Source organism: Brachyistius frenatus, unplaced genomic scaffold (genome assembly GCF_029030835.1).
Source record: "Brachyistius frenatus isolate BFR_SWC_R1_liver_20210118 unplaced genomic scaffold, ASM2903083v1 Contig_12, whole genome shotgun sequence".
NCBI classification, from domain to species: domain Eukaryota; kingdom Metazoa; phylum Chordata; class Actinopteri; family Embiotocidae; genus Brachyistius; species Brachyistius frenatus.
In genome coordinates this window covers 2658403-2680704 of record NW_027210611.1, presented here as the reverse complement: position 1 = coordinate 2680704, position 22302 = coordinate 2658403, and the positions used below count along the sequence as shown (strand labels likewise).

Sequence of the window (22302 nt, the reverse complement as noted above, 5' to 3'; positions counted from 1 at the left end):
TTTTGTTGTTTCACACTATGCATTCAAATTTTATTGTAGTCTACTCACTTGGCAGTTTTTTTTTTTTTCATACAAAGTCTACTTCTTTGATACTAAAATAAGCACAACAAAATAATGATTAATCTGTTGATTGGTCAATTAATTGAGAGACAACCCACAATTTTGATCATCCTTTTCTGTTATTAAGACATGAATTGAATATAAGGAAGTTTTGGACTTAAGCAAAAACTATTAAACATTTTACCAACATAATTGATCAAACTAAAACATAATACGCATTCAATAGTTGATAATCAACATAATTTAGTTCAGAGGATAGTAACACACTTTAGGAAACCCCAAACGCTGGTGTCAGCAACCTCTTAGGGCTATCGCCCCCTTGACCCAGGAAGAAATATGATGCCCCAAGGTGATGAAACCACCCAGTGTTTAGGTTAAAGCAGTTATGTAGAGAGCACTGCCTGCTTCACATTGTGTAAGGGCGGCAATCTGGGACAGCATTCTTGCAGGTTGATTAGGCTGCTATGGTTAATGCAGCCAAGCCTATAAAACATGGCAGGAGAGTATGGTAGCGGTGGAAGGGGAGGTAGCTTGAGTCTTGGGTGCCTCATAGGGTGGCTTTGTCTCGCCTCCTCTCCTGCTGCTTCATCAGCCTGGTTTGTGTGTGGCGGTCTAACGGTACTCGGCCATATAAAAAGGACCAGCCTGGTTTTTTGCACTCTTCTTTATGAATGCCTTGCTCTTTTTTTTTAGTGTACCCCCCCAGGTGCCAGCCAGCAGAATACCCTCTTTCGGACCAATTCAAGGCAAATGCAAACACTACACTCTATTATGACCAGTGGAGAGCATTCCAATGGTATCGCACCAGTCAGGGAGCTCAACCTAGAACGATGAGGGATTAACGAGTGCTGGCTTGGCTGGGAAAAGAAAAGGAGCGGAGTCGCTGGCTGGTGCGAGAGGTACAGTGGCATGGAGGAGATGTGCTAGGACGAGAAAGGAGTCAAGGAGCATCTTGGTGGCTTTTCAACGAAGTTACTAAAAGAAACAGACTCTATTCAGATGAAGGCTTAATTTAGTGAGACAGCTGTTAAAAAGTTTTAGGTTTCCTGATGTGAAAAGGTACCAGCTTATACATAGCACACATATATGATACCTGAGAATATTCAGACATGTTCAAGTCGTTTTCTAGGTCATACAAGGAGAATATGTTTTTTCTTCTTACAACAACAATAGTCTGAGTTTAAATGATCCTGTCAGATTTCCTGAGCAGTAAAAAGATCACAGAATTTCCTTTCCAAAATATTTGATCTTGCATAGTATTAAGATAAAAACAAAAACAAAATCTGGTATTTGATTATTTAATCACATAAAAAGTATTTTAAAGAATACTTGAGAAACAGAACCCGTGACACCCCCCCCCCAAAAAAACAAAAAAAAACAAAAACAAAACACCAGCATCACAGCCACATGACTAACTGTCCAACTTATTGAGTAAAGGAGTTAAAACATGAGGCTAAAGTATGTCACACTGACTTGTCTCCGTCTGCAGTCCGTTTCCAGGGTAAATGAGGTCTTCGGGGCGGTCAAGCTGCTGTAGAGCGCTCTGTCTGCATTATGCATCTTTGAATTGAGGGGGTGGGGGTGGTGGTGGTGGGAGGGGGGCGGGTTGTCAGGACACTAGTCGTCCGAGTCTGTGTCGTGGCGCCGCCTGTGGCTTTGTGCAGCACCAGCAGGGGCCTTCTTGTGGATGGCGGGGTTACGGGGGACAGGAGACCCCCCGTCGGAGGAGTCTGTGTCATGCCGCTGCTGTCGATGATGGGGGTGGGAGGGCTGTCGCTCGGCCTTTGCCCCCCCCCTTGAATGGCTGTCATGGGGTCTGGCTCCACTCTGACTGTGGTATGATGGATTATGATGATGGTGGTCCTTTCTGTGCCTGGAAAGTAAAAAGGAAACAAACACTCAATGACTTGGGTGTGGTGGGGATACGGTAAGATGTTGTGAGGCTGGGGAACAAGCAGCTGCTGCCAGCTTTATAGTGACGTCCACAGAAAACGACAAAGTGAACATAACTGGCTGCTGTGTCGACAAATTTCTGTTCAACACCTTATATCATGAATCCTGCACACTAACCGTCACGGTTCAGTATATTATGTTTCCTCTCTCACAAACATAAATTACTGAAGCATATAAATCATATTTTTCAATCTGGTATGACCCCATTCTTTCCCTGGGCTTTCTAAAAATAGAGGATACATCTAAAGTTTTGTGATACATGGCCCCCGAATTTAAAAAGGTCATTTTTCAAGTTGATGTCTAGGACAGTGTCTCAGTGCCCTCTAGTGCTGACAGACTGGTTGGCTGCAAATCACAGAACGTGGGCACAGTCACATCAACAAATGTGCAACACACACACCGATCAGCCACAGCATTAAAATCAAACAAAAGTTCAGCAATAAATCCTCCATTCATAAGAATCATAATGTTCAGTTGTTATTTAGTCGTATTGAGAGGTGTTGATTTATTCTAACAGTCATTTTGGAGACTGTAATCTGAGGTGCTGTTGAACTGCACCGATACCGAGAGGTGTTCTTAATATTTTGTTACTTCAATTCAAATGAATTGGGTTGATAAAATATAAGCAATATAACACAGTACAGTTGAACAGCACCACAAATGAACATGAAAATAAATGAAGACCTAAATCAGATAATAACAGCTGAACATTGTAATCCTCATGAAGAGACGGTTTATTGCTGGGATGTTGTTTTATACTTTATGCTTCACCTGTTCATGTTGTGGCTAATTGATGTATTTTAGTAACAAATGACAAAATACCTCTCCCTCTTTTTTTTACACACACATTTCTGATATGCCAATACATTATGAACCGTCCAGCCACTTCAGGTCGTCTGGGAAAGGTCTGCTTTCTGCCCCCAGAGTCAAAACTAAAATGGAGAAGCGGTGTTCAGCTTTTATGCTCCACATATTTGGATTTGCAAGTCTCGGTTCTTTTAAATCAAGGATGAAAACTTTTCTTTTTGCTACGGCTTTGTATCAAATCAAAAAATTACTCAGTTCTTACACTCCACAGTGAATTCTACTCATATTTTTCTATGCAACTTTTTTATTTGATTTTATTTCTGTGACTGTTATTTGTCTTGCTCTGCTTTTACATCTTGTCTTGATGCCTTTTATGTGAAGCACTTTGAATTACCTTGTTGCTAGAAATAAACTTACCTTCCACAATACATAATGTTTTTTCAAGACATAGTTTATAGTATTCCTGTTATTCTGTCCTCCCTCAGGTGAAAGCTAATGCTGTAAGTTTTAAATGGAGAAATGAACCAACCTCTTTCTGTTGTCATCCGACTCGTCGGAGGACGAGTCTCGTCTTTCCCGTCTCCTCTTTTTTTCCTTCTTCTTTTTCTCCTTTTTGCTCTTCTTTTCTTTCTTTTTCTTTTTGCTCTCGTGCCTTCAAAGATAAAATAAAATCAAGTAGTGAAGATTACTTTTTGATGAAACTAATTATGAGAAGCTGGATACAGGGTCACACTTTTGTCCAGTAAAGTTGAATATTAATCGTGTCGGAAACATTTTAGAGGGGGTAACTAAGATTACGCATCTCACCGTTGCTCCATCTCTTCTTTTCCTACAGTCTCAGATGTTCTTGGTGCTGAAGTGTCCGGCAAACCTTCAGTCTTGTGATGCTGTGGAAAAAGCATTTTTTTTCTTAAATTTTTTGCATGAAGGTGAAGTTCCCATAAAATGAACTGCCTAGTATTGTCACTAAAAAAAACACTCAAAAGGCTAGTTTGATTATTACACATCACCTTTGGCAATCAAAATGCTTGGCACATGCATCATTAATCATATCAATAGCTGCATTTAAATGTCACATTATAACTGAAAAGATTATCGGGAGCAAAAACACTTACTGTGAAAACAGGTAAGCCTATTTTAGCCGCCTCCTTCTCTTTTTGGGACAGCACCATTTTCCTTGACCCCGCGCTGCAGACAAAAACAAACACTTCACAATCATGTCGTTTGCTCTAAAACAAGAGTAGCTAATACAAGATTAAAAGAAAGAATAAAAATGATGACCTTGGTGAACGAAAATCCTCAAAATGGGGGACATTTATATTTAGGAAATGACACATGAATGGTATATTTGAAAGATGAAGAACTTGACATGATTCCTTCTAACATTATGGAGGTGATTTACACATGGTAATCTACAGAAATATTGTAAATGATATGCATATTTAGTACAGGATTATTTATTTTTACAGACTGAAGTTCCAGTTGTTCCTCTTTTACACATACTGTCCTTTTAAAACGTATTAGTTCATTTTATTTTGTTGCCATGTCTATCAGGTTGTGATATGCCAACATTGACAGTATTCTTAACGCTACAGTTTCATATGACGTAGACAAAAGAAAAAACCCTCACCTGGAGCTTCCCAAGCCTGAGACACGATCCACATTTCTCTCTTCACCATCAGCTTCTTCCCGCCTGCAAACTTCTACAAGGTCCTGGCATCAAAATGAAATTCGATCATTCTGCCTTTGCAGCAACGGCAGATTCTTTAAGGATGTTCACAAGCGATGTAACCAGGGGTGACAATCACCAGAAGTCCCGCAATGCGATATCATCGCGATACTTCAGTCACGATACAATATTTTTGCAATTTGAAACATTTTGCAATATGCCGAGTATCGCAATAACACATATTTATGACCTTTTTCCTATTTAAATTATGTCCCCAAAGGAAAACTTTGTCCACATCCGTTTTGATAAAAACAGATGTGGACAAAATGGGATTGTCAAATCGACAGACTGACACTGTCATAAAAGTTGCACGCACCTGACAAATTTTTGTTTATTTATACAGTAAAATATCAATACTTGCATTTAATGTTAATATTGCCATTTAAAATATCGCAATATTATGCTGTATGCTGATTTATTTTTTCCTCCCCCCTACATGTCACATACCTCTTTGGTCAGGCCAGTTGGTTGTCTCTTTATATTCTTGTGCCCACTAGATTAAGAGTAGATAAAGGTAAACTGATTACATATTTTACTTGACAGTTTTGTAGAAATGTATTTAATGGGAAGTTATACGTACAGGGCAGCCATCAGTGCCTCGTGCTCTGCTGCCTTAACAGCAGCAAGTTCCTCTGCTTTGGATAACTCGCCGCCTTTTTTGTCTTTAGCGTACCACGACAGATCTTTGCCTTTTTGCCATCGTCCTACTGGTGCCATCAAGGAGTTGCCTGGAAAAAACAGAGAAGAAGTGATGCTGGTTGAGAAAGATGGTGGATGGGGATGCTTCATCAATATATGCAACTTTTCTTTTTTTTTTAATATATTTTAAGAGGGAAATGCATTTCCTTTCAATTCCTACATGTTATTTTCTGAAATATTGCACAGCTCAGTTTTACCCAAAACATTTGAACCAGCATGTCCTTGTTGGTGAACGGCAGGTCATATCTGAGACAAACCGTTGACTGCCCTCTGTTACTTTAGATAGGATTTTATGTGCGTCGAGTTTAATAGGATTGATGGATGTAACACTTTCTGGTTCACAGCCTACATCTGAATACAATTCATGGGTTCAATACTGAAAATCACTGTAAGTCTGCGACACAATCTGTGGTTTAATGTTTCGTCAAGAACACATGATAAAACAGTGCAAACCCCAAAGACATTCAACAAAGTCGAACATTTAACAAGCTGGAACTGTCAAATATGTTGCTTGTTTGTTGGAGAAAGGACCCAAATGTCGATAGTTATTTTATAGATTGACGAATATTAATACATGTAGCTCTATGATGATACTGATTTAGACTATGCAAAATGTACCGCGCATCACAAAATAATGCTCTGTGGTGCAATTGTCCCTTTGATGTAACACACGTATAAGTAGAAAGCTTATAATGATGTTTCACTTCGGAAAATAAACATTCTGGTTAGCATCCTCTCTGCGGAGTGGCCTGTTTAAACCAGATGTTTTAAATCCCTGCTGCTCAGCGGACGAGCAATAACTCTTTTTTTTTTTTTTTTTACTGCACATTTAGATCCATATCCGGCGTTTACTCGAGTGTTCCCCAAAGTACAACTTGCATAAGTTGTGGGACGTTATTTTTGTAAAAAAAAAAATATATATATATATATTTTTTTTAAAAAGAAGCCTTGTGTGCCACATCTCTGCTGGCTGCTCCGTACTTTTTGTTTCGCATGCTGACCTGCTGGCAGCTGTGTGTGAGCTCAGATAACGAAAAGGCTGCAACGTGCGTCTGCTCGGAGAAGGAGCGATGAAAGTTACCTGCAGCGTGTGAGGTCGGAAAACAAGACTAATACCAAGCGACTGGACCAGAGCTGACTCCGGTGTAATGAAAGATTCGACAACAAAAGGTACGGGGAAGTAGCATGTTGGGTCAGGGCGTGGAGTTGCTGTTGGGTTTTTTGTTTTTTTTAATTATCGTGCTTCGTTAGCAGCCATTAGCAGTGATGTCTCGCGCTGATTGTTGGGACTTACCCAGATAATTTTCTCGGTGCTTGTCGACTTTCACGTCATCCCAGTTGAACTGGTCCTGGCCTCCTCGCACCCCTCCGGATCTTGAGGAACCAAACATTTCAGTCGGCCGACTCGGTATTCAAAGGCAGGGCAAGGCAACGTTAGCTCCTGCAGCTAACTTTAGCCGCGTTAGCACACGACCCCAACTCTTGGCCTTCGGCAGTCGAAGTCACTCGTCCGAGGAGGGGGGGGGCAGGAATTCAGCAGGAAGTTAACTCCTTTGTTTTGATCCAAACAAAGTGGCTGCGGGCGGTGGAGTTTTCTTTGACCACCGACACCTACTTGTGTCAAGTTATTTTCCGAAGTATCCGCTTAGCATGAGAACTAGTTGGCTGAACTAGAAGTCGTCTCGAGCCGGGCGACGTTGTCCAGATAAAGTCGCGGTCCTCCGCGTGCTCGAGCCTGCGTATGCGAGTATCCTCTTTTACGGAAGAAAGCGGAGCCGCCAGTTGGTGAAACAAATATATTTAAAACACCTCCGTTTTACTGTCTCCTCTCTTTGGCAATTTTTTTTTTTTTTTTTTTTTTTTTTTAAACTCTGCATTTCATTTTGATTTTGTCGCGCGCATTCTTGACGCTCGTGAACGTGTTGCTGTTTTGGCCCGCAGTGATGACGTAGGCAGCACGGTTTTAATCGAATGGCTCTCAGGGCAAAAAACAGCAGATGAGGGAGGAAATCCTTCGGACACGGTGGCAAAGTATTGGATTAACGTAACTCCCGATGTACGTGAGATATTTTTCCAGGCTACTTTCAGGTAGGAATGAGGATGTTTGATTTTTATCTATCTGCTGTATTACAGAAAGCTGATTGAGTCTGCCATTCATCTCTGGAGTCAGTTTGTTGTTGCTGCCTCGTTACAGAAGATGGTTCTTCTGGAGCTGGTTTAAGTTCAGATGTCTGATGCTGATGCAGACACAAAAATACCTCCATCAATTTCTTGTAGTTCAATCGTTAGTATGCAAGATGGTAGGAAATCATTCTCTACGTGGGAGACATGCGTTTTCTTACTAACAACTTGTATACGCTTTTTAATTTTTAAATTTTTTTTTTTTTTTTTAAATCAAAATCCCATAGACATCCATTGTATTTATATCTAGGCAATGTGTATAGTACCCAATGTTACCGCCTGATAACATGTACAACAGGTCACTATGATTACACGTTGTGCATTTCAGTTGCATACTAGTAAACTGTACATCAGCTCATTATGATGAGCTGCAGTTAATAAGTAATATAAATGTAATACAGCCTAATTACACAGTATTTTAAATCCCTGTATCTTTAACTCACACAATTACAATAATGTTAATTTGTTTTTATATGACTATAAAGGCATCAAAATATCTTTATCTATTTTCATGCAAATCATAACACTTTATTGCTCCCGACCCTGATTTAAAGTGCACTTTGCAATGCATGAGCTGAGTGTCTGTATGTGTTAGATAATGCTGCCACGAGATTACTTTATAATCATGAAACGTATAACGTCGTCCTTTTGTTGTTTCTCCATAAAGCTGCAGCATGTGAATATTTTCCATCCTGATTAGCCCACCAGATGTGTTTTCTGTTAATGTAAATTATTTTGTCTTATTAAATGGCAGGAAATTATGCAAAACACCAGACACACTTTCCCTGAGACAGAGGTGACAGTCCAAAGCACGGACGATACAAAATGTAAAATCTTATGAGACCAAGACAGACATTAACTCATCATATCTAATGAGCTAAAACAGTGACCACATTAATTGTTGACTAAAATAGTTGCTGATCTTTTTCTTTTTTTGTTAATTGACTGATTGATTTTTTTTAATTTTTTTTAATTAATTTTTTTTTTTTACTTGCAGTGTGTCAGCTCTCGCTCTGAACACCTTGCAGATTCTATCAGATTTCTGAAATTTAAGAGATCCCACGTGCTTTAAATTGTGCTTCAGCAAATATGAATCACATGAGGTTTAGTGCACATGGTTAAAGTCAAGGAGAACGCAGCTTCTAATCAGTCAGCCAATGCTGATTGTAATCTCACATGGCTCTCGTTTCCTGTCATGCAGCACCCTGTTAGGTACGAACGGTCTACTTCTCGTGTGGGTGTTGGATTGTAAGTATCATTAAGAAAGGAAAATTCGATCTTGTTGAACTTGAGTCTAAAAGTTGCCTTCCTTGAGCAAAACACAGAACTGCTTTTTCCAGGGGGAATGTAAATTCCTCTTTGGCCTGCGCTCAAACATATGTATGGACATCCGGGAGGAAAAAAAAAAAGGTTTTCCAAGTGGGACTGAAGGTGCCACATAAATTTATAACGTTAATATTCAATGTAAAATATCAAAAATGATGAAAAATACCCATCCATTGTTCAAAGTGATGTTTTAAGATTGTACATTTAGTCTGGCCGTTAACAGAAGAACTAAAATTATCTTAAAATAATATGGAACATTATTAACGCAAACAACTCTTGTAATGCTTGGTGTTTTTATTTGAACTACAATTTCAGTAAATGTTCCCACACTAAATATCTTTACCTAAGTATAAAGTATTATATCAGGGGAATTGTTCCTTCCATCATACTTAAATGTCTTTATCAAACTATGTCAAGTGGTTTGAAATCACTTATTTTATGATATAAAGCTATATAAATGTCTATCACCTTCCTTTTTTAAAATTTTGTTTGACTGATGACCATACAGTTTTTATTCCAAAAGTATAAGTAGCCTACATGACGTGTATGATGATCTTCTTTATATCTGTGGCTGAAATGATTAAACAACTAAAATAATCTGCAACAGTCGTGATAAAAAAATAAAAAAAAAACAACTGTGCACTATTGTTTAGTTAGTTTTAATTTAATTTAATTGTTCTATTTTATTTTATTGTATATACTGTGCATTTTTATATTTAATATTTTGTACTGTTATTTTATTTCTTCCTGTATCTATAAATGCTGCTGTAGCGAAAATGTTTTCCCCTTGGAGATTAATAAAGTAACTACCTACCTACCTACCTACCTACCTATTCAATCATTAAAAAAAGTTGTTCAATCATTTCTCAAGCAAAAATTCCAAACTGGTTGCCAAATCAAATGGGAAGTTTTGCCGCTTTTGTCAGTTTCCCATTATTGTAAATTATCTCTGTTAGAAATTGTCTTCTTGGCCTCTGGCCAAAAGTGTAAACAATTAAATACTTCAAAACTACAAAAATATTTGATTAATCAGAGATGTCAGTCTTAGATCAAACTTTTGAGAATCCTGTTCGAAACTCACCCATGGACAGGCTTTTCCTCTTACTTCTGAATAAGAAACTCCTGCACCTTTAAAATGAGCCGTGTTGCTGTTAATAGGATTCAAGAGGCAACGGAGAATGACTCTTGTCATCTGCACCTGCAAAGAAAATCTGGTGTGCCTGGAAACAGTGAGGTGCATAATGCTCGGATTTTTATTCCCGGGTTTTAACAGATCATAGAAGATTGATTTTTAAAGTTGGCTTAGATCTACATAGTTTTTTATTTGTAATTTGGTACATGTCATCATTCCTTATTGAATACCTAATTTTTTTTAACTCATTACCAAGCCGTCTGATATCTGCCGTTGATGTAAGTAATCGATAACTGATGTAAGTTATAAGTTATATGTAAGTTATACATCTATGTAATATTATATATATATATATATATAATATATATGTAAGTTATACATCAATGATAATTGATGTAAGTTAACCGATAACCATGAGGGTCGATAGTTTCTCTTCACTGAATCTCATTTATTTGCCTAATAGCTGATTTCTTACTGCTAATATGTGTAGTTTATGTTAATGGTTATAGAATTCTAGGTTGTTTGAGCCTTTGAACTAAGAATAAAACACATCCAGGTCTTTACTGCAGCATCAGATCATTACAGATTAATAAAATATTTACTTTACGTCAGAGAAGAAAATCTACTGGAGGGTAAAATTGGCCCTGCCCTCTGACCGTCTCCACTCCCTTCTACTTTTCCATACGGTCACACCCTCCACGCTCACTCGAATTCCACGTCAGCTTGAGCTCTGTGTGTTTTGACAGAAAGGTAAGGAGGAACATTACAGGCATTACTTTATTCTTCACTAATTACATTTCTCTTTGTTATTCAGTAACTAAAGAATTGCTAGAATTGAAATAAATGCTCTATTTCAGGGTAGAAAAAGTGAGATGTTGAGAAACAAGGAAATCTGGGAAAGATCAGTATTGTGCTTTTATGTTTTCAGGTATTGGATGGCTGCATAATTTAATTTGAAGGACTTTTAAGTTGTAGTTTAATTCAATGTATGCATGTCTGTATTAAAAGCCGGGTTTTTTTTGTATGTCGTAGCTCTTCTATTTCTTCCTACCACCGTGAGTAGAGTAAGGCTCTCTAATTTGTGCGTGATTGCTCCTCAACAGCACCATGGCAACCTCACTTTTTGCCAACCAGCTGATTGCCTTTGCTCTTGAGGGAGATGTTTTGGTCTCAAGCATGTGGTCTATGTTTGGGCACCGCTTGCTCATCATTTTTCATCATGTTTTTTCCACCTGACCGAGGTTTGTCTGAGCCTGTCGGGAGAGTTCTTAAACAACTTGTCTTTTTACACTCGTATGTTTGTGCACAGGCTAAATTTGGCTCCTGTGATGGCTCTTGTAGGATTCCAGTGGTTTTTGTGTCGTCCTTCCAACTACACCCAACGTGTTTCCTATACTGAATTGCACTCTTTTCTCCACCTCTCTTTTTTTTTTTTTTTCAGCTATGGCTGGACCCAGGCCTGTGGTGCTGAGTGGCCCGTCGGGGGCAGGAAAGAGCACTCTGCTGAAGAAGCTCATGAAAGAATACGACGGTGTCTTTGGCTTTAGCGTCTCCCGTAAGTGTGCTACTATGTGTCCTCGACAATAAAGCATTTAACATTAATTTTGTTCAGAAGTGAGGCTTGTATAGTTAAAAAAAAAAAAAAAAAAAAAACTGCTAGTCATGAACATTTTCTTACAGATGTGGACTTGTTTAGTTTATTTTCAGGCAAACAAGGCTGCGACTAATCATTATTTTAATTAAAAGTTAAACTACTGATTATTTTCTTGATTTATCAGTTCATAAATGTCATAAAAATCCACTTAAATTTACATAAAATGTCAGTTTGTGCTTTGAAAATTTGGATTTTTCTACTATTTGCCAACATTTTATGGGAAAAATAATTAGTTCTATCAATCAAAAAAAAATGATCTCGAGTAGTCAAGAATGAAATAATTTTCTGTCACTTTTGTGACAATTGTTTCAGCTCTAGATTTAAATAAAGTAGAGAACGTGACATAAATAATTTCTTATTTCTCAGATACAACGAGGAATCCTCGACCTGGAGAGGAGAACGGCAGAGGTACAGCTTGTAGCTCCTCTTTCAAGACCACTAAAGCATCTCATAACAGCTTCAATCAACACTGCTGCGGTTTTCTCTGTGTATTCTGTGTCCCCTTTTTTTGTGGGGGTGTTTCAGATTACCACTATGTCACGCGGGATGTGATGCAGGCCGGCATCGACAACGGCGATTTTATCGAGAGCGCAGTGTTTTCGGGGAACATGTACGGCACGAGTAAAGCCGCCGTGCAAGACGTCCAGGCCAAGAACCTCATCTGTATACTTGACATTGAAATGCAGGGAGTGAGGAACATCAAGAGGACAGACCTCAATCCCATCTACATCTCCATCCAGCCGCCATCCATGGCAGTCCTGGTGAGCACACAAGCGAATAAATTTCAATCAATCCATACAGTGAGCATGTGTCTCTGCGTTTCCCACCAGACAAGCTTTGCACCACGGTGACCTGGTATTACAGGGTTTCAACTGCTCCCTGAATGCTCTCTGCCTCCTGTTTTTATTGTCTCAGGAAAAACGTCTAAGAGACAGAAAAACGGAGTCGGAGGAGAACCTCATGAAGCGTTTACATGCAGCCAAGGCGGCCATAGAGTTCAGTAAGTAGCTTCCTCACAACGGTTTAAAGTTTAATAGACGTTCAAATCATGACTGAGCTTAACTGCATCTCCTTCCAGGTAAAGAACCGGGTCAATTTGATGTCTTAATTGTGAATGATAATTTGGAAGACGCTTACGGGCAGTTAAAAAATGCTCTTCTTGAGGTGAGTCGCAATGATACTAGATAATCAACACGTCTTAAACAGTGTTTTACAAAACATTTCACTACCTTTGTACAGTGAATGTTTTCACATAGTCAAGATTCAATTAAAGCCAGACTTTGTAACTTTTGAAAGAAGAAAAACAACACTATGGCAGAAGAAGACCCGCTCCATATGTATATATGAAGGGCTCTTTCTAAGGTAACAAAACCACAACGATTCTTCGCTTCAAATGTGAATATTTTATTCAGTTTATGCCAATAGATCCCCCTAAATTCTACACACTGTCTAAGGAGAATCTTGGGAAATCTGTCCACGTCCTGTAATTAACACTAGCGGCCAAAGGGGTCACTGTTCTTCAAAAGTTACATAGTCTCGCTTTAATTTTTCTTTGTCTACGGCCGTAAATTTGTCTGCACATCCTGACCAATATTACTTACTGGTATTTTGTTTCTTTCCGCAGGAAATTAATAAAGTCAAGAAAGTCAACACATCTTCATAGGAGACATCTTTTCAGTCCCGTCCAACCACTCCTCACAAAACCACAGACCTCTATTCCAGTTGTATACATTCCCTCAGATAGCGGTCTGTGACGCTCAGACAACATCCCTTAGCAGATGTACAAACACATAGTAATGTTTGGAAGTAGTTATTACCAAATAATAACATAGTATAAAGTGGACCACTAGTTTTTTCCCCCCGATAGGAAGTGCTATCTGTATTTTTACTTTCAATTGTATGAAGAAAATTACTCCACTAATTCTTACTTGAAGTGTGACTGGCTGGTATGCAGGGAGTTCCCTGTTGAACAGAATTCAATGCACACAGAAAACCTGTACTGCGAGCAGCTTTTGTTCTCTCACCAACCCGGATTTGCGCAAACAGAGTCACAAAGCTCATCACATCATGTGGACAAACTGATCTTTCAAGGGTTTAAAAAAAAAAAAAAGAAGAAGCACATATCGGCATATCTTGGTTCGTGGCACAGAGTTGTGCCACTCTTATCACTTAAGTTTTTTTTGTGCAATCAGTCATACTGTGCTGATGATGAAATTGATTTTTTTTTTAGACAGTGAAATGCACTGGTGACAGACGTGGTGAGCATTTAGTGTCAACACTCAGGCCCCTGCAAGTTCAGGAGGTAAACTCAACTCTGGAAAACATTGCGGTCGTTTACTGTCAGCGGGTCCATGTGGGTTGACTGTACTGTTGAAACAATAAAAATATTCCAGTGCTAGTAAAACGTTTGTCTTTTGAAGATATCTGTAAATTGCCAGATAAATGTGCTAACTACGTTATAAGTTTAGTTTGCTGTGTAACCATAGATACAGTTGTGCTCTAGTTGGATTAAATTCCATCATGGAGGACGAACTCTTGTTTTGAACAAACACAGAAGTACATCTAATGTCACTTCGAGTTTTTTATTTATTTTAACAATTTAACTGTTTGTTTTACAGTTGTAAATTTGTAAAACTTTTATATTGTGTAACTTTATCATGTTGCAGCTTCACCTGTACAGTAAAAAAGACATCCAGTGTACTGTTTCAATTCCTTACAAACAGAGAGCTTTTTAACTTTGAAGGGATGTTTATTTTACTTTTATATATTGTTGAGAATCAAGCACATAATTTACTAGTAAAAAGGAGATTTACTAACAAAACAAATTTACAATCCATTTGTAAATTGGAATGTTTGTTCTTTCTTTCTTCCATTTTTGAGTTTGGGAATATTAAAAATACCCAAACTTTTATTTTACAGCACCATGTAACATTCCTTTTTTGCGCAAATGATCTATGGTTCCCGATATTACCATTTATTATTTGTTACATCATACTTATTAAATTAATGCAGTCCTCTGATTTGCCATTTACAATTAAACCAGCTAAAATGTGCTACTCGTGGAAAAATCTGTTTTTCATAAGTCCATTAAATGTCCAACAGTAAAATCATGTTATGTGTTAAATCTTCAATAAACATATTACAGTACAGAAATGCATCATTTGTCTGAGCGCTACGGAAAGAAATTATGCAGGAGGCTGGTTATTACTGAGTCTTTGCAGTACACTTATTTAATTCAACACTTTGTACTCAAACGTCCAAAACTACAATGTACAGTCCAAGCAATTATTATCTGTTAGTGCTTTAATACTATTACATAAATCTTTTAACTGACACATTTAAACGATGCACATGCCACACATCTTTAAGGAGAAAGTAATTCTACTCACTTTTAAACTGCATTCAGAAGGTACTATATTTTGTGAGCTCACGTACTTTGCACAAACATTTTGTACTTGATCAAATATGAGACAACAGTTGTGGTAAAACTGAACAAATGCTTTAGAAAAGCAAATACATGCAGTCACTCATCTAACTATGTGTCACTTTGACATAAATATCTTTCTGATGGCCTGTTAGTCTGCAGATAATTGTACTGCATTAACAAACGCAAATGTCTAAAAAGCTTGAGTACAAAATACAGTTCATAATTGAAGGTAGGAGAAACATCTGTTTTACAATAATAACTGATGTAAAACAGGTTATCAGTTCAACTGCTAAATTATTTGCTCGTAGAAGTGTCGTATTTGTATAAGCTGCTCACCAAAAAACAACCACCAACGTAGTAGAGAACTATATATCTATAATTCAAACGCACATCTTTGATTAAACTTAAACAACAGCCCGTGGACCATAACAGTCACCAAACGTCTGTTGTTTAAATATTCAGTGTTGCTCATTTAAATTAGGTCATAGAAATACTGACGTAGAAACGTGCATCACCTCATTAAACGCCATCATTTCCTGCTCCAGGAATCTGAGGCACTGAGGCAACATTTCTTTAAAGGTACAAAAGTAAAACTGAAAAAATATGAATACCTAAATGTATTTTAGACCTATAGTTTTATGTATATAAGAAGAGGCATCACTGAAAAATAATGCCTGGATCAGGTAATATTGGCAAGTCAAGTTCATGATATTGTGAAGGTATATATCATCGAAAACGTCTTTAAACAAAATTAAACTCAAAGTGAAACATTGAAATCGTTCGTCAATAAAATGTAAAATCTTAATTCCTCGGTTTCTGTCCACCACATATACTGTATAACAGATACTGTATAGGTCATACAGGAGTTGTGACAGAACAGTATGGGACGGAAACCTTTGTACAGTGATCTGATTAACTCGCCTCGTCCACCGTTTGTCACGAAAACAACTCGGAGGGGGAGTCCGTTTTATGATTGTCAGCTACAAAATGGAATGGTTTGTCAAATGTAGTGAATATATTTCAGGTTACAATTTGTCTTTATCATGTTAGTAGAAATGTCTCTATTTAAGACCAAGAAGGTTTGTGGTATCAAATTGAATTTGTTTGCTTCTACTAGTTCTGATAATGTTTATCTCTAATTTGAAGAGTGACAGGGTTGCCAACTGATGTGTAACCGTAGGTCTGAGTTGACACTTTAGTTTTAAAGCTCCGCTGCCCACCCTCGACTCTTTGCACCTCTGAGCAGTATGAAGGCTTCACTTCCACCTTCGCATGGCTCACTTGGATCGGGACGTGCCTCTCCGTCCTGGACCGGGCTCCGCTGGATTGTGGGACGGCAGATGGGAAAAGGCTGCTGGACAGATGATCTCTGAAGCGGCCCAACAAACCGCCGCGCTGCCTTGTCACCGCGTCGGGGCGCCCCACGTTCAGAAGCACCGGCTGTCCCACTGTGGACCCGCCAATCTCCCTCTGCAGCACAGAGATCTCACAGGGCTTTTCATGTGAAACATGGTGGCTGTCGGAGGAGCCATAAGTCTCTCCTTCTTCTGGGATGTAATCCTCCAAGTCCTCGAGGGTCAAAACATGATCCCCTTGTTTTAGCATCACCGGCTCCTGCCTCCTGAACAGATCACTTTTATCGTCTTCATCATCGGGTTCAAAGATGACAGTCTGCTGATCATCCAGGTCATCGCTGTCTTCTCCAGCTGGGATGAGGAGAGATGAGAGCTCATGTATCCCTCCAGAAACAGAGCCGGAGGCAGCCTCCTCTTCCTCCCAGGAGAGCGGCTGGCTGCTGATGTCTCCCTGCAGATCGGCCTGTGCCTGCTCCACCAGCTTGTTGTTGGAGTTGTTAGTGTTTGGGTTCTCCATCTGAGACCGTTTGGGTCTTGAGGGAGTGCCTGCACGCTCAGACACTGCTGGTGAGATACCTCTCCTCCTGGGCAGCCTGGGAGACCTATTAACCTTATACTCAATGACCTCCTCTACTTCTACCCACCTGGGCCTGCTCTCCATTGCTCTGGCTTCAGCTCCCTCCGGCTCGGTGACATAGAGGGTTGGAATAGTGGTCTTTCTCGGAGCGGGCATCCTTCTCAGCCTGGTTGTCGGAGGCTCAGGGGTGGAAGTCTCAGAGCGGTGGGCACCAGCTAAAGTCAAGCCGGGAGATCTGTGCCGCCTCATACGTGGGTTCTTCACCACAGTGGTTATAGTCTCCTCACTGGAGTAAAACAGAGGACAGCAGACATTACTAGAGCTACAGATAGACTGGGCTGTAGGTAAATTTCACTGATGATCAAAACTAGTGGTCTTAATGGCCACTAATAAATCACCCGCCCAAGTGACACTGAGCTATGTAACTACTTAGGTCGAGGTGACTTTCCAAAAACTTGAATGGAAAGTCTGACATACATCTATCCAGAAGCATACTGCAATGTACTGTGGATGGTTTAGAGGGTTAAAATCACAGTTGGAAGTCTTTCTGATTGCATTTTTGCCGTTTCAGTCTATTCTGTACATTCATTTTATGTCTGTCCATACTGTAAGCACGATTCCTCCGCTGTTGTACAGAAAGTAAAGCCCCTTTAGGTAAATATGTGATCTCAGATATTAGGCTATGTAAATAATATCTATTTTAGTTTAAGTATTGTCCCGGTCTTTAAAATATAAAAGCTGCGAGATGAGCTGCAACAATCAAGTTGCCACTTTAAATATTAGCACCCTGATGAAAACAGCCCATCCTTTCATCATCCTTGTGATAAAATCCGTTCTCATTCAGGCTTTAAATACTACACAATGCATACAACACATGGGGGCAAATAGAGAGACACATTCAATAGTGCTCCAAATTCCCTTTTCAGCCCATGTTATCTTCCAGCTTATACACAACTACACAAAGCCAGCAACTGCAGAGCAGGTTTGTCCTAAAACAAATACCCATGAATATTTTGTATGTTGATATTATCAGTTAAAATATGCACAGATGAATTTAGTCAACATACTGCAGTTACAAGAATAATTTTTTTTAAAGAATGATTTGGTATCTGATGCTACTTACATTATGATGGTTTTCTTTGGTATTTTAGTCTCCTGCTCAGTAACTGTGGAAGAAACAGAATACACGAGATTTAATAGACAAAAAAAGTCTTAAAACTAGAGCTGGAAAAAAATTAAATTTTGAGTATGAGGTGCATTAACTGAGTGTACATTTTTAAATCTGCATTAAAAGCACAACAATAATATTTTTTCTAGTTACTACTCTGAACTTGAAAAAAATGACAAATACTATGCAAAGACTCTTTAGGATAAAGTCAGCGCCCCTACCTTCAATAGTGATGGCCTGCTCACCAGTGCGAGCCACAGCAGAGGGTAGGACTAAATCAGCAGCACACTTGGCATTGCCCAGGCGGTTGGACAACTGGCAACAAGAAAGTACGTATTTTTAGAGTCCTAAATATGACGCTATGATGCTAATTGTCTTGAAATAATTTCTTAGGTGCAAAAATAATTGTGAGACCACAATAAAATCTCCCTCTCAATAACCCATCATGACAAAGCGAAAACATGCTGATAAAAATATTTACTAACCTCACACTCATAGTGTCCGAGGTCTCTCTCCGTCAGGTTTTTGATTACTAGAACCAGAACCCCACTACGGAGCTCACTGTAGGTCTGATACTTTTCCTGGTCAGTCAGCAGCCTGCCGTCCTTGAACCACCTGGAACACACAGAGAGCACAGAACTTGTGAAATTTGTTCAAAATGTTTTGGCATTTTAACATTGACAAATGTAAGTAAGGCGTTCATACCTGATCTTGGGGTTCGGTGCACTTTGTATTACACAGGTGAACTGAGTGTCCTCACCAGCAACAAAGATAGCATTCCTCATTTTATTCACAAAACGAGGAGGTACTGCAAGAAACACATCAAAATGGTTTACATGTTTAACCACTAGAGAAGTATAGAAAAGTTTAATGTACTGATGTTTTAGCTCTTGATATTTGATCAATATCATCTTTTGATAACACATTAAACTGGCAAACATAGTCTATGAATTACAAAGGGTCTTTCTATTGAGTCTACAGCCGCACTCACTATGAATATTTCTAGGGATGCAATGTACTGTTGTTATAACAAAAGACATATGGAATTGTGTGACATTATCTGAAGTCACTTACCCTGCACAGTGATCTTTCCAAGACTGCTGGCGTTGCCGGCTGAGCTAGTGGCGAAGCACATGTACTGTCCAGAATCATCTGCCGTCATATTATCCAGGATCAGCGTGCAGGAACCATCGGGGTCCTCAATAATGATGTGATGGGGATCTGCCTCCACTGCGCGGCCATCTGCATCCAACAAGTAAAACAATTAATTGATGTCCCAATAAATAAATAAATAAATGGCCAATAATAAATGCCACTGTAAAGCAGCACAATGACAACAAACCATAGTGAAGAAGACTTACCTTTGTACCAGGTGACCACAGGTTTGGGAACTCCAGTGACTTTGCAAGCCAGTTTTAAAGTCTGACCCAACTCAGCTGTGCAGTTTGCCAGAATCTCAACAAAATCAGGGGAACCTGGAAACAAGTTGAATCATGACAGTGCAGTGTTGGAAAGTGTTAGAATACGAGAACATACTAAAAGATTCTATCATCAGTAAAACAGAGACTGAAAAAAGTGAAACAGTGTGTGTGTGTGTCCCTCACTCCATGCAGGCAGGCTGTAGCGCTGCTGCAGTTCTCTGAGGTCTCTCAGCCACGAGTTCTTGATGGTAACAGTTCGGGCCTGTAAAGTGTATTTTCTCACAGAGTCTTCCCGTTCATGCCAGATCTCAAAGGCGCGGTCATCACCTTCCACCGTTTCATTCACATCAATGTTATTCAACTGTAACGGGATGACGAATACAGCGAGGATCATTCAGGCTGCTGACCATGAAAAGAAATACCAGCCATAAAGGGAGTGATGATATTTAAAATGCTTACCTTCATCATGTTCTTAAAAACATATGCCTGTGTATCAACGTTGCTGTCTCTCTTGGGTTTGCAGATGATACAGTAGTTCCTAAAGAGGAAGACATGGCGGTGGTGACCTCTAGAGGACGTTCTGATTCCAGGAGCTCCCTCCCACACTTGGAAAGGTCCCTGATGCAAGAAGAATGGAAAACATACACAAACAGTCAAACGCAGACAACCAATTAAACGTCTCATCACTGCATCAGACAGTCAGTAACTTTACTACCTGTCTAATAGGCTCTCCAAGCACTTCCAGAGTGGCAGGATAGTTTTCGATCATGGAGACATGGTGAGTGTTCTCAGAGCGCTGAGGGAGCGCAGACACCATCGCATAAGCTTCTTCCAGTAGGCAGCAGTTCTGCCCGTTTCTGGCTTTGTTTCGAATGAGCTCCTGAATGTGTTAAAGAGAGGAAATTTCAGCAAAACTGCGGTGATGCCCTCCATTTGCAAGTCACATATGTCGTTCCAACTGCAACGTAAATAAATGTTTCTAAACAAGACTCTGTGCATATTCTATGTCAAAGCTGTCACCTTGAGGATGGCCTTGTACTTCTGGATCCTCTCCAGTGGCTGTTGGAGGTGGGTGTTGATGCTTCGTACAGGAGGGCCTGTGGGGTCTGCACCAGCCTGCTCTTTTTCAGTGTACTCCTGTAATACAGAACGTCTTTAATTTAAACAATTCTAGCTATTTTACTGGTAAATAGTTCATTCATGGTCTCCTAAATGTTTATGTATTCATAAGGCAGCAGCTACATAAATATATGGTACAGATAACAAGTATACAGTAGTGAGTAAATAAATACACAGGGCCTGATTTACTAAAGGTTTGCGTGTGTAAAAGCACGTGCAAACTTCACATCACCGCAAAGAAATGTCCAAGCTGATCTACTAACGACCTTCAGTGAGGACTGCGTCGTTCAAATGTGCTATTTAACACACGTTGTCCATTTTGCGTGTTTACCTGAATGCATATGTAATATTGGGCGTTTCTACTCAAACGTGCAAAATTCTGGGAGGGGAAATGCAAAAAGATAAATTTAGCACCCACAATGATATTTACCAAACCTGAAAGTAGTAATAGGAAAAGTGATTGCATGCGTTTAGTACGACTGAAAGGCACGTATTAATCAGGTTCGCAAATCCGGAGAGACGGCTGCTCTTATTGTGGTGAGAAGTAGACGTTATTGAATGAACTGAATGATGATTGACAGCCAACAACAAGGAGGAGCCACGAAATACCAGCAATTAAAAAACTTCTTAAGACTCAGCATTTTCCTGCCTCTGGGTCATTCCAGTGTATTGCTTTGGGAATATCCCACCCAGTCCCGTTATTCATGTGTGCTGTCCCAGGTCCTGAATGTGTCCCGCAGAGTTCACAGGTACATTAGGTTCCCAGGCAGTCGCGAGGCACTGAATGAAAAGTCACCTGCTCATCAAAGAAAGAACTGGACCTGCTGATCAGTTTTTGATAGAGGCATCTCATCCACCGTCCCTCCCGTTTTATTGTTTTAAACGCAAACCCCTCATCTGAATACAGCACCTGATATCAGTGACGCAAATACTCGTAGTAAATCACCCGCAAAACGGGTGAAAAATAAATGTGCAAACTTTCGGGAAAAAACACGCAATTTAGTACCCTTTATTTGAGATCTTAGTAAATAAGGCCCACAGTGTGTAAGGTGACTGTAAAAGATGATCTCTTTTATGCATTAGAATGCAACACATTTTGTTGTCCAAGAATGACAGGTGTTGTGTTACCTTAAAGAACCGGTGGACAGTCTTGTCACTGATGGCAGATTCAGCCTGACTTTGACCTAAAAGGTACTGCAGGTACTTCTCAAAGCCCTCCTTGTTCTTCAGGAAGCACATTGCCACGTCATCATCTGTGTCACAGTCATTCAACTTTGGGAGGAATGCCCTGCAAACAAAATAGAGGAGAGAAATGATTCTGTGACAAATATAATCTCACTGTTTTCTTCAATATCTGAGAAAGGAGAGTGACAATATTTCTGTGGGTATGACACAAACACACATTCATACTTTTTATTGTTTACAAATAGCTGGCAACAATGACTTGTAATTAAAAGGTGAGCTCACTTGGTGTGGAAGGATTTGATTTCATCAATGTTCCTGAAAATGGTGTCCTTCTGGCCGCTGACATCAGATGGGACATCAGGGCTGTCTGCATGCTTCAGGTGATGGGAGGTAAAGAAATCCACCTCCTTCACAAACTCAGATTCTCCGTTTATCAAGTTCTGAATCAATTGGCTGGCGGTATGAAAAAAAAATGCTCGTTATGATGTGTACACATTTTCTTTTAAAAT

General features: G+C 39.5%; 3 protein-coding genes across 31 annotated transcripts in view; 1 reads left to right on the top strand and 2 right to left on the bottom strand.

Annotated features, from left to right (window-relative positions):
- Positions 1-1632: 1632 nt before the first annotated feature.
- On the bottom strand, positions 1633-7107 carry cunh1orf35 (chromosome unknown C1orf35 homolog). Its single transcript, XM_069692200.1, has 8 exons — positions 6543-7107; positions 5130-5277; positions 4997-5042; positions 4451-4533; positions 3936-4008; positions 3628-3707; positions 3350-3472; positions 1633-1933 (listed from the first exon to the last, which is right to left on the bottom strand). The coding sequence occupies exons 1-8, from the start codon at positions 6637-6639 to the stop codon at positions 1678-1680; spliced, it is 906 nt and encodes a 301-aa protein (XP_069548301.1). The 5' UTR covers positions 6640-7107; the 3' UTR covers positions 1633-1677.
- Positions 6195-14609, top strand: guk1a (guanylate kinase 1a). 4 transcript variants are annotated; one of them, XM_069692204.1, is made up of 7 exons: positions 7235-7336; positions 11329-11442; positions 11908-11949; positions 12067-12302; positions 12457-12541; positions 12620-12705; positions 13166-14609. In XM_069692204.1, the coding sequence occupies exons 1-7, from the start codon at positions 7303-7305 to the stop codon at positions 13202-13204; spliced, it is 636 nt and encodes a 211-aa protein (XP_069548305.1). In that variant the 5' UTR covers positions 7235-7302; the 3' UTR covers positions 13205-14609. The 4 variants fall into 4 exon arrangements, with proteins under 4 accessions (XP_069548303.1, XP_069548302.1, XP_069548305.1 ...); XM_069692202.1 differs by lacking the exon at positions 7235-7336 and adding an exon at positions 6195-6418 and having other exon boundaries at positions 11908-12302; XM_069692201.1 differs by having other exon boundaries at positions 7230-7336; positions 11908-12302.
- A 133-nt stretch (positions 14610-14742) lies between these two features.
- obscnb (obscurin, cytoskeletal calmodulin and titin-interacting RhoGEF b) overlaps positions 14743-22302 on the bottom strand; it is a 60937-nt gene continuing 53377 nt past the window's right edge. For all 26 annotated transcript variants that reach the window (XM_069692171.1, XM_069692170.1, XM_069692172.1 and 23 more), the window contains 13 exons: positions 22076-22246; positions 21737-21896; positions 20510-20626; positions 20205-20369; positions 19949-20107; positions 19673-19850; positions 19430-19543; positions 19143-19310; positions 18774-18876; positions 18554-18683; positions 18290-18383; positions 18024-18066; positions 14743-17186 (listed from right to left, as the gene is read on the bottom strand). In XM_069692171.1, the coding sequence (XP_069548272.1) occupies positions 16082-17186; positions 18024-18066; positions 18290-18383; positions 18554-18683; positions 18774-18876; positions 19143-19310; positions 19430-19543; positions 19673-19850; positions 19949-20107; positions 20205-20369; positions 20510-20626; positions 21737-21896; positions 22076-22246 (2707 nt within the window). In that variant the 3' untranslated portion in view covers positions 14743-16081. The remainder of the gene's footprint in view (positions 17187-18023; positions 18067-18289; positions 18384-18553; positions 18684-18773; positions 18877-19142; positions 19311-19429; positions 19544-19672; positions 19851-19948; positions 20108-20204; positions 20370-20509; positions 20627-21736; positions 21897-22075; positions 22247-22302) is intronic.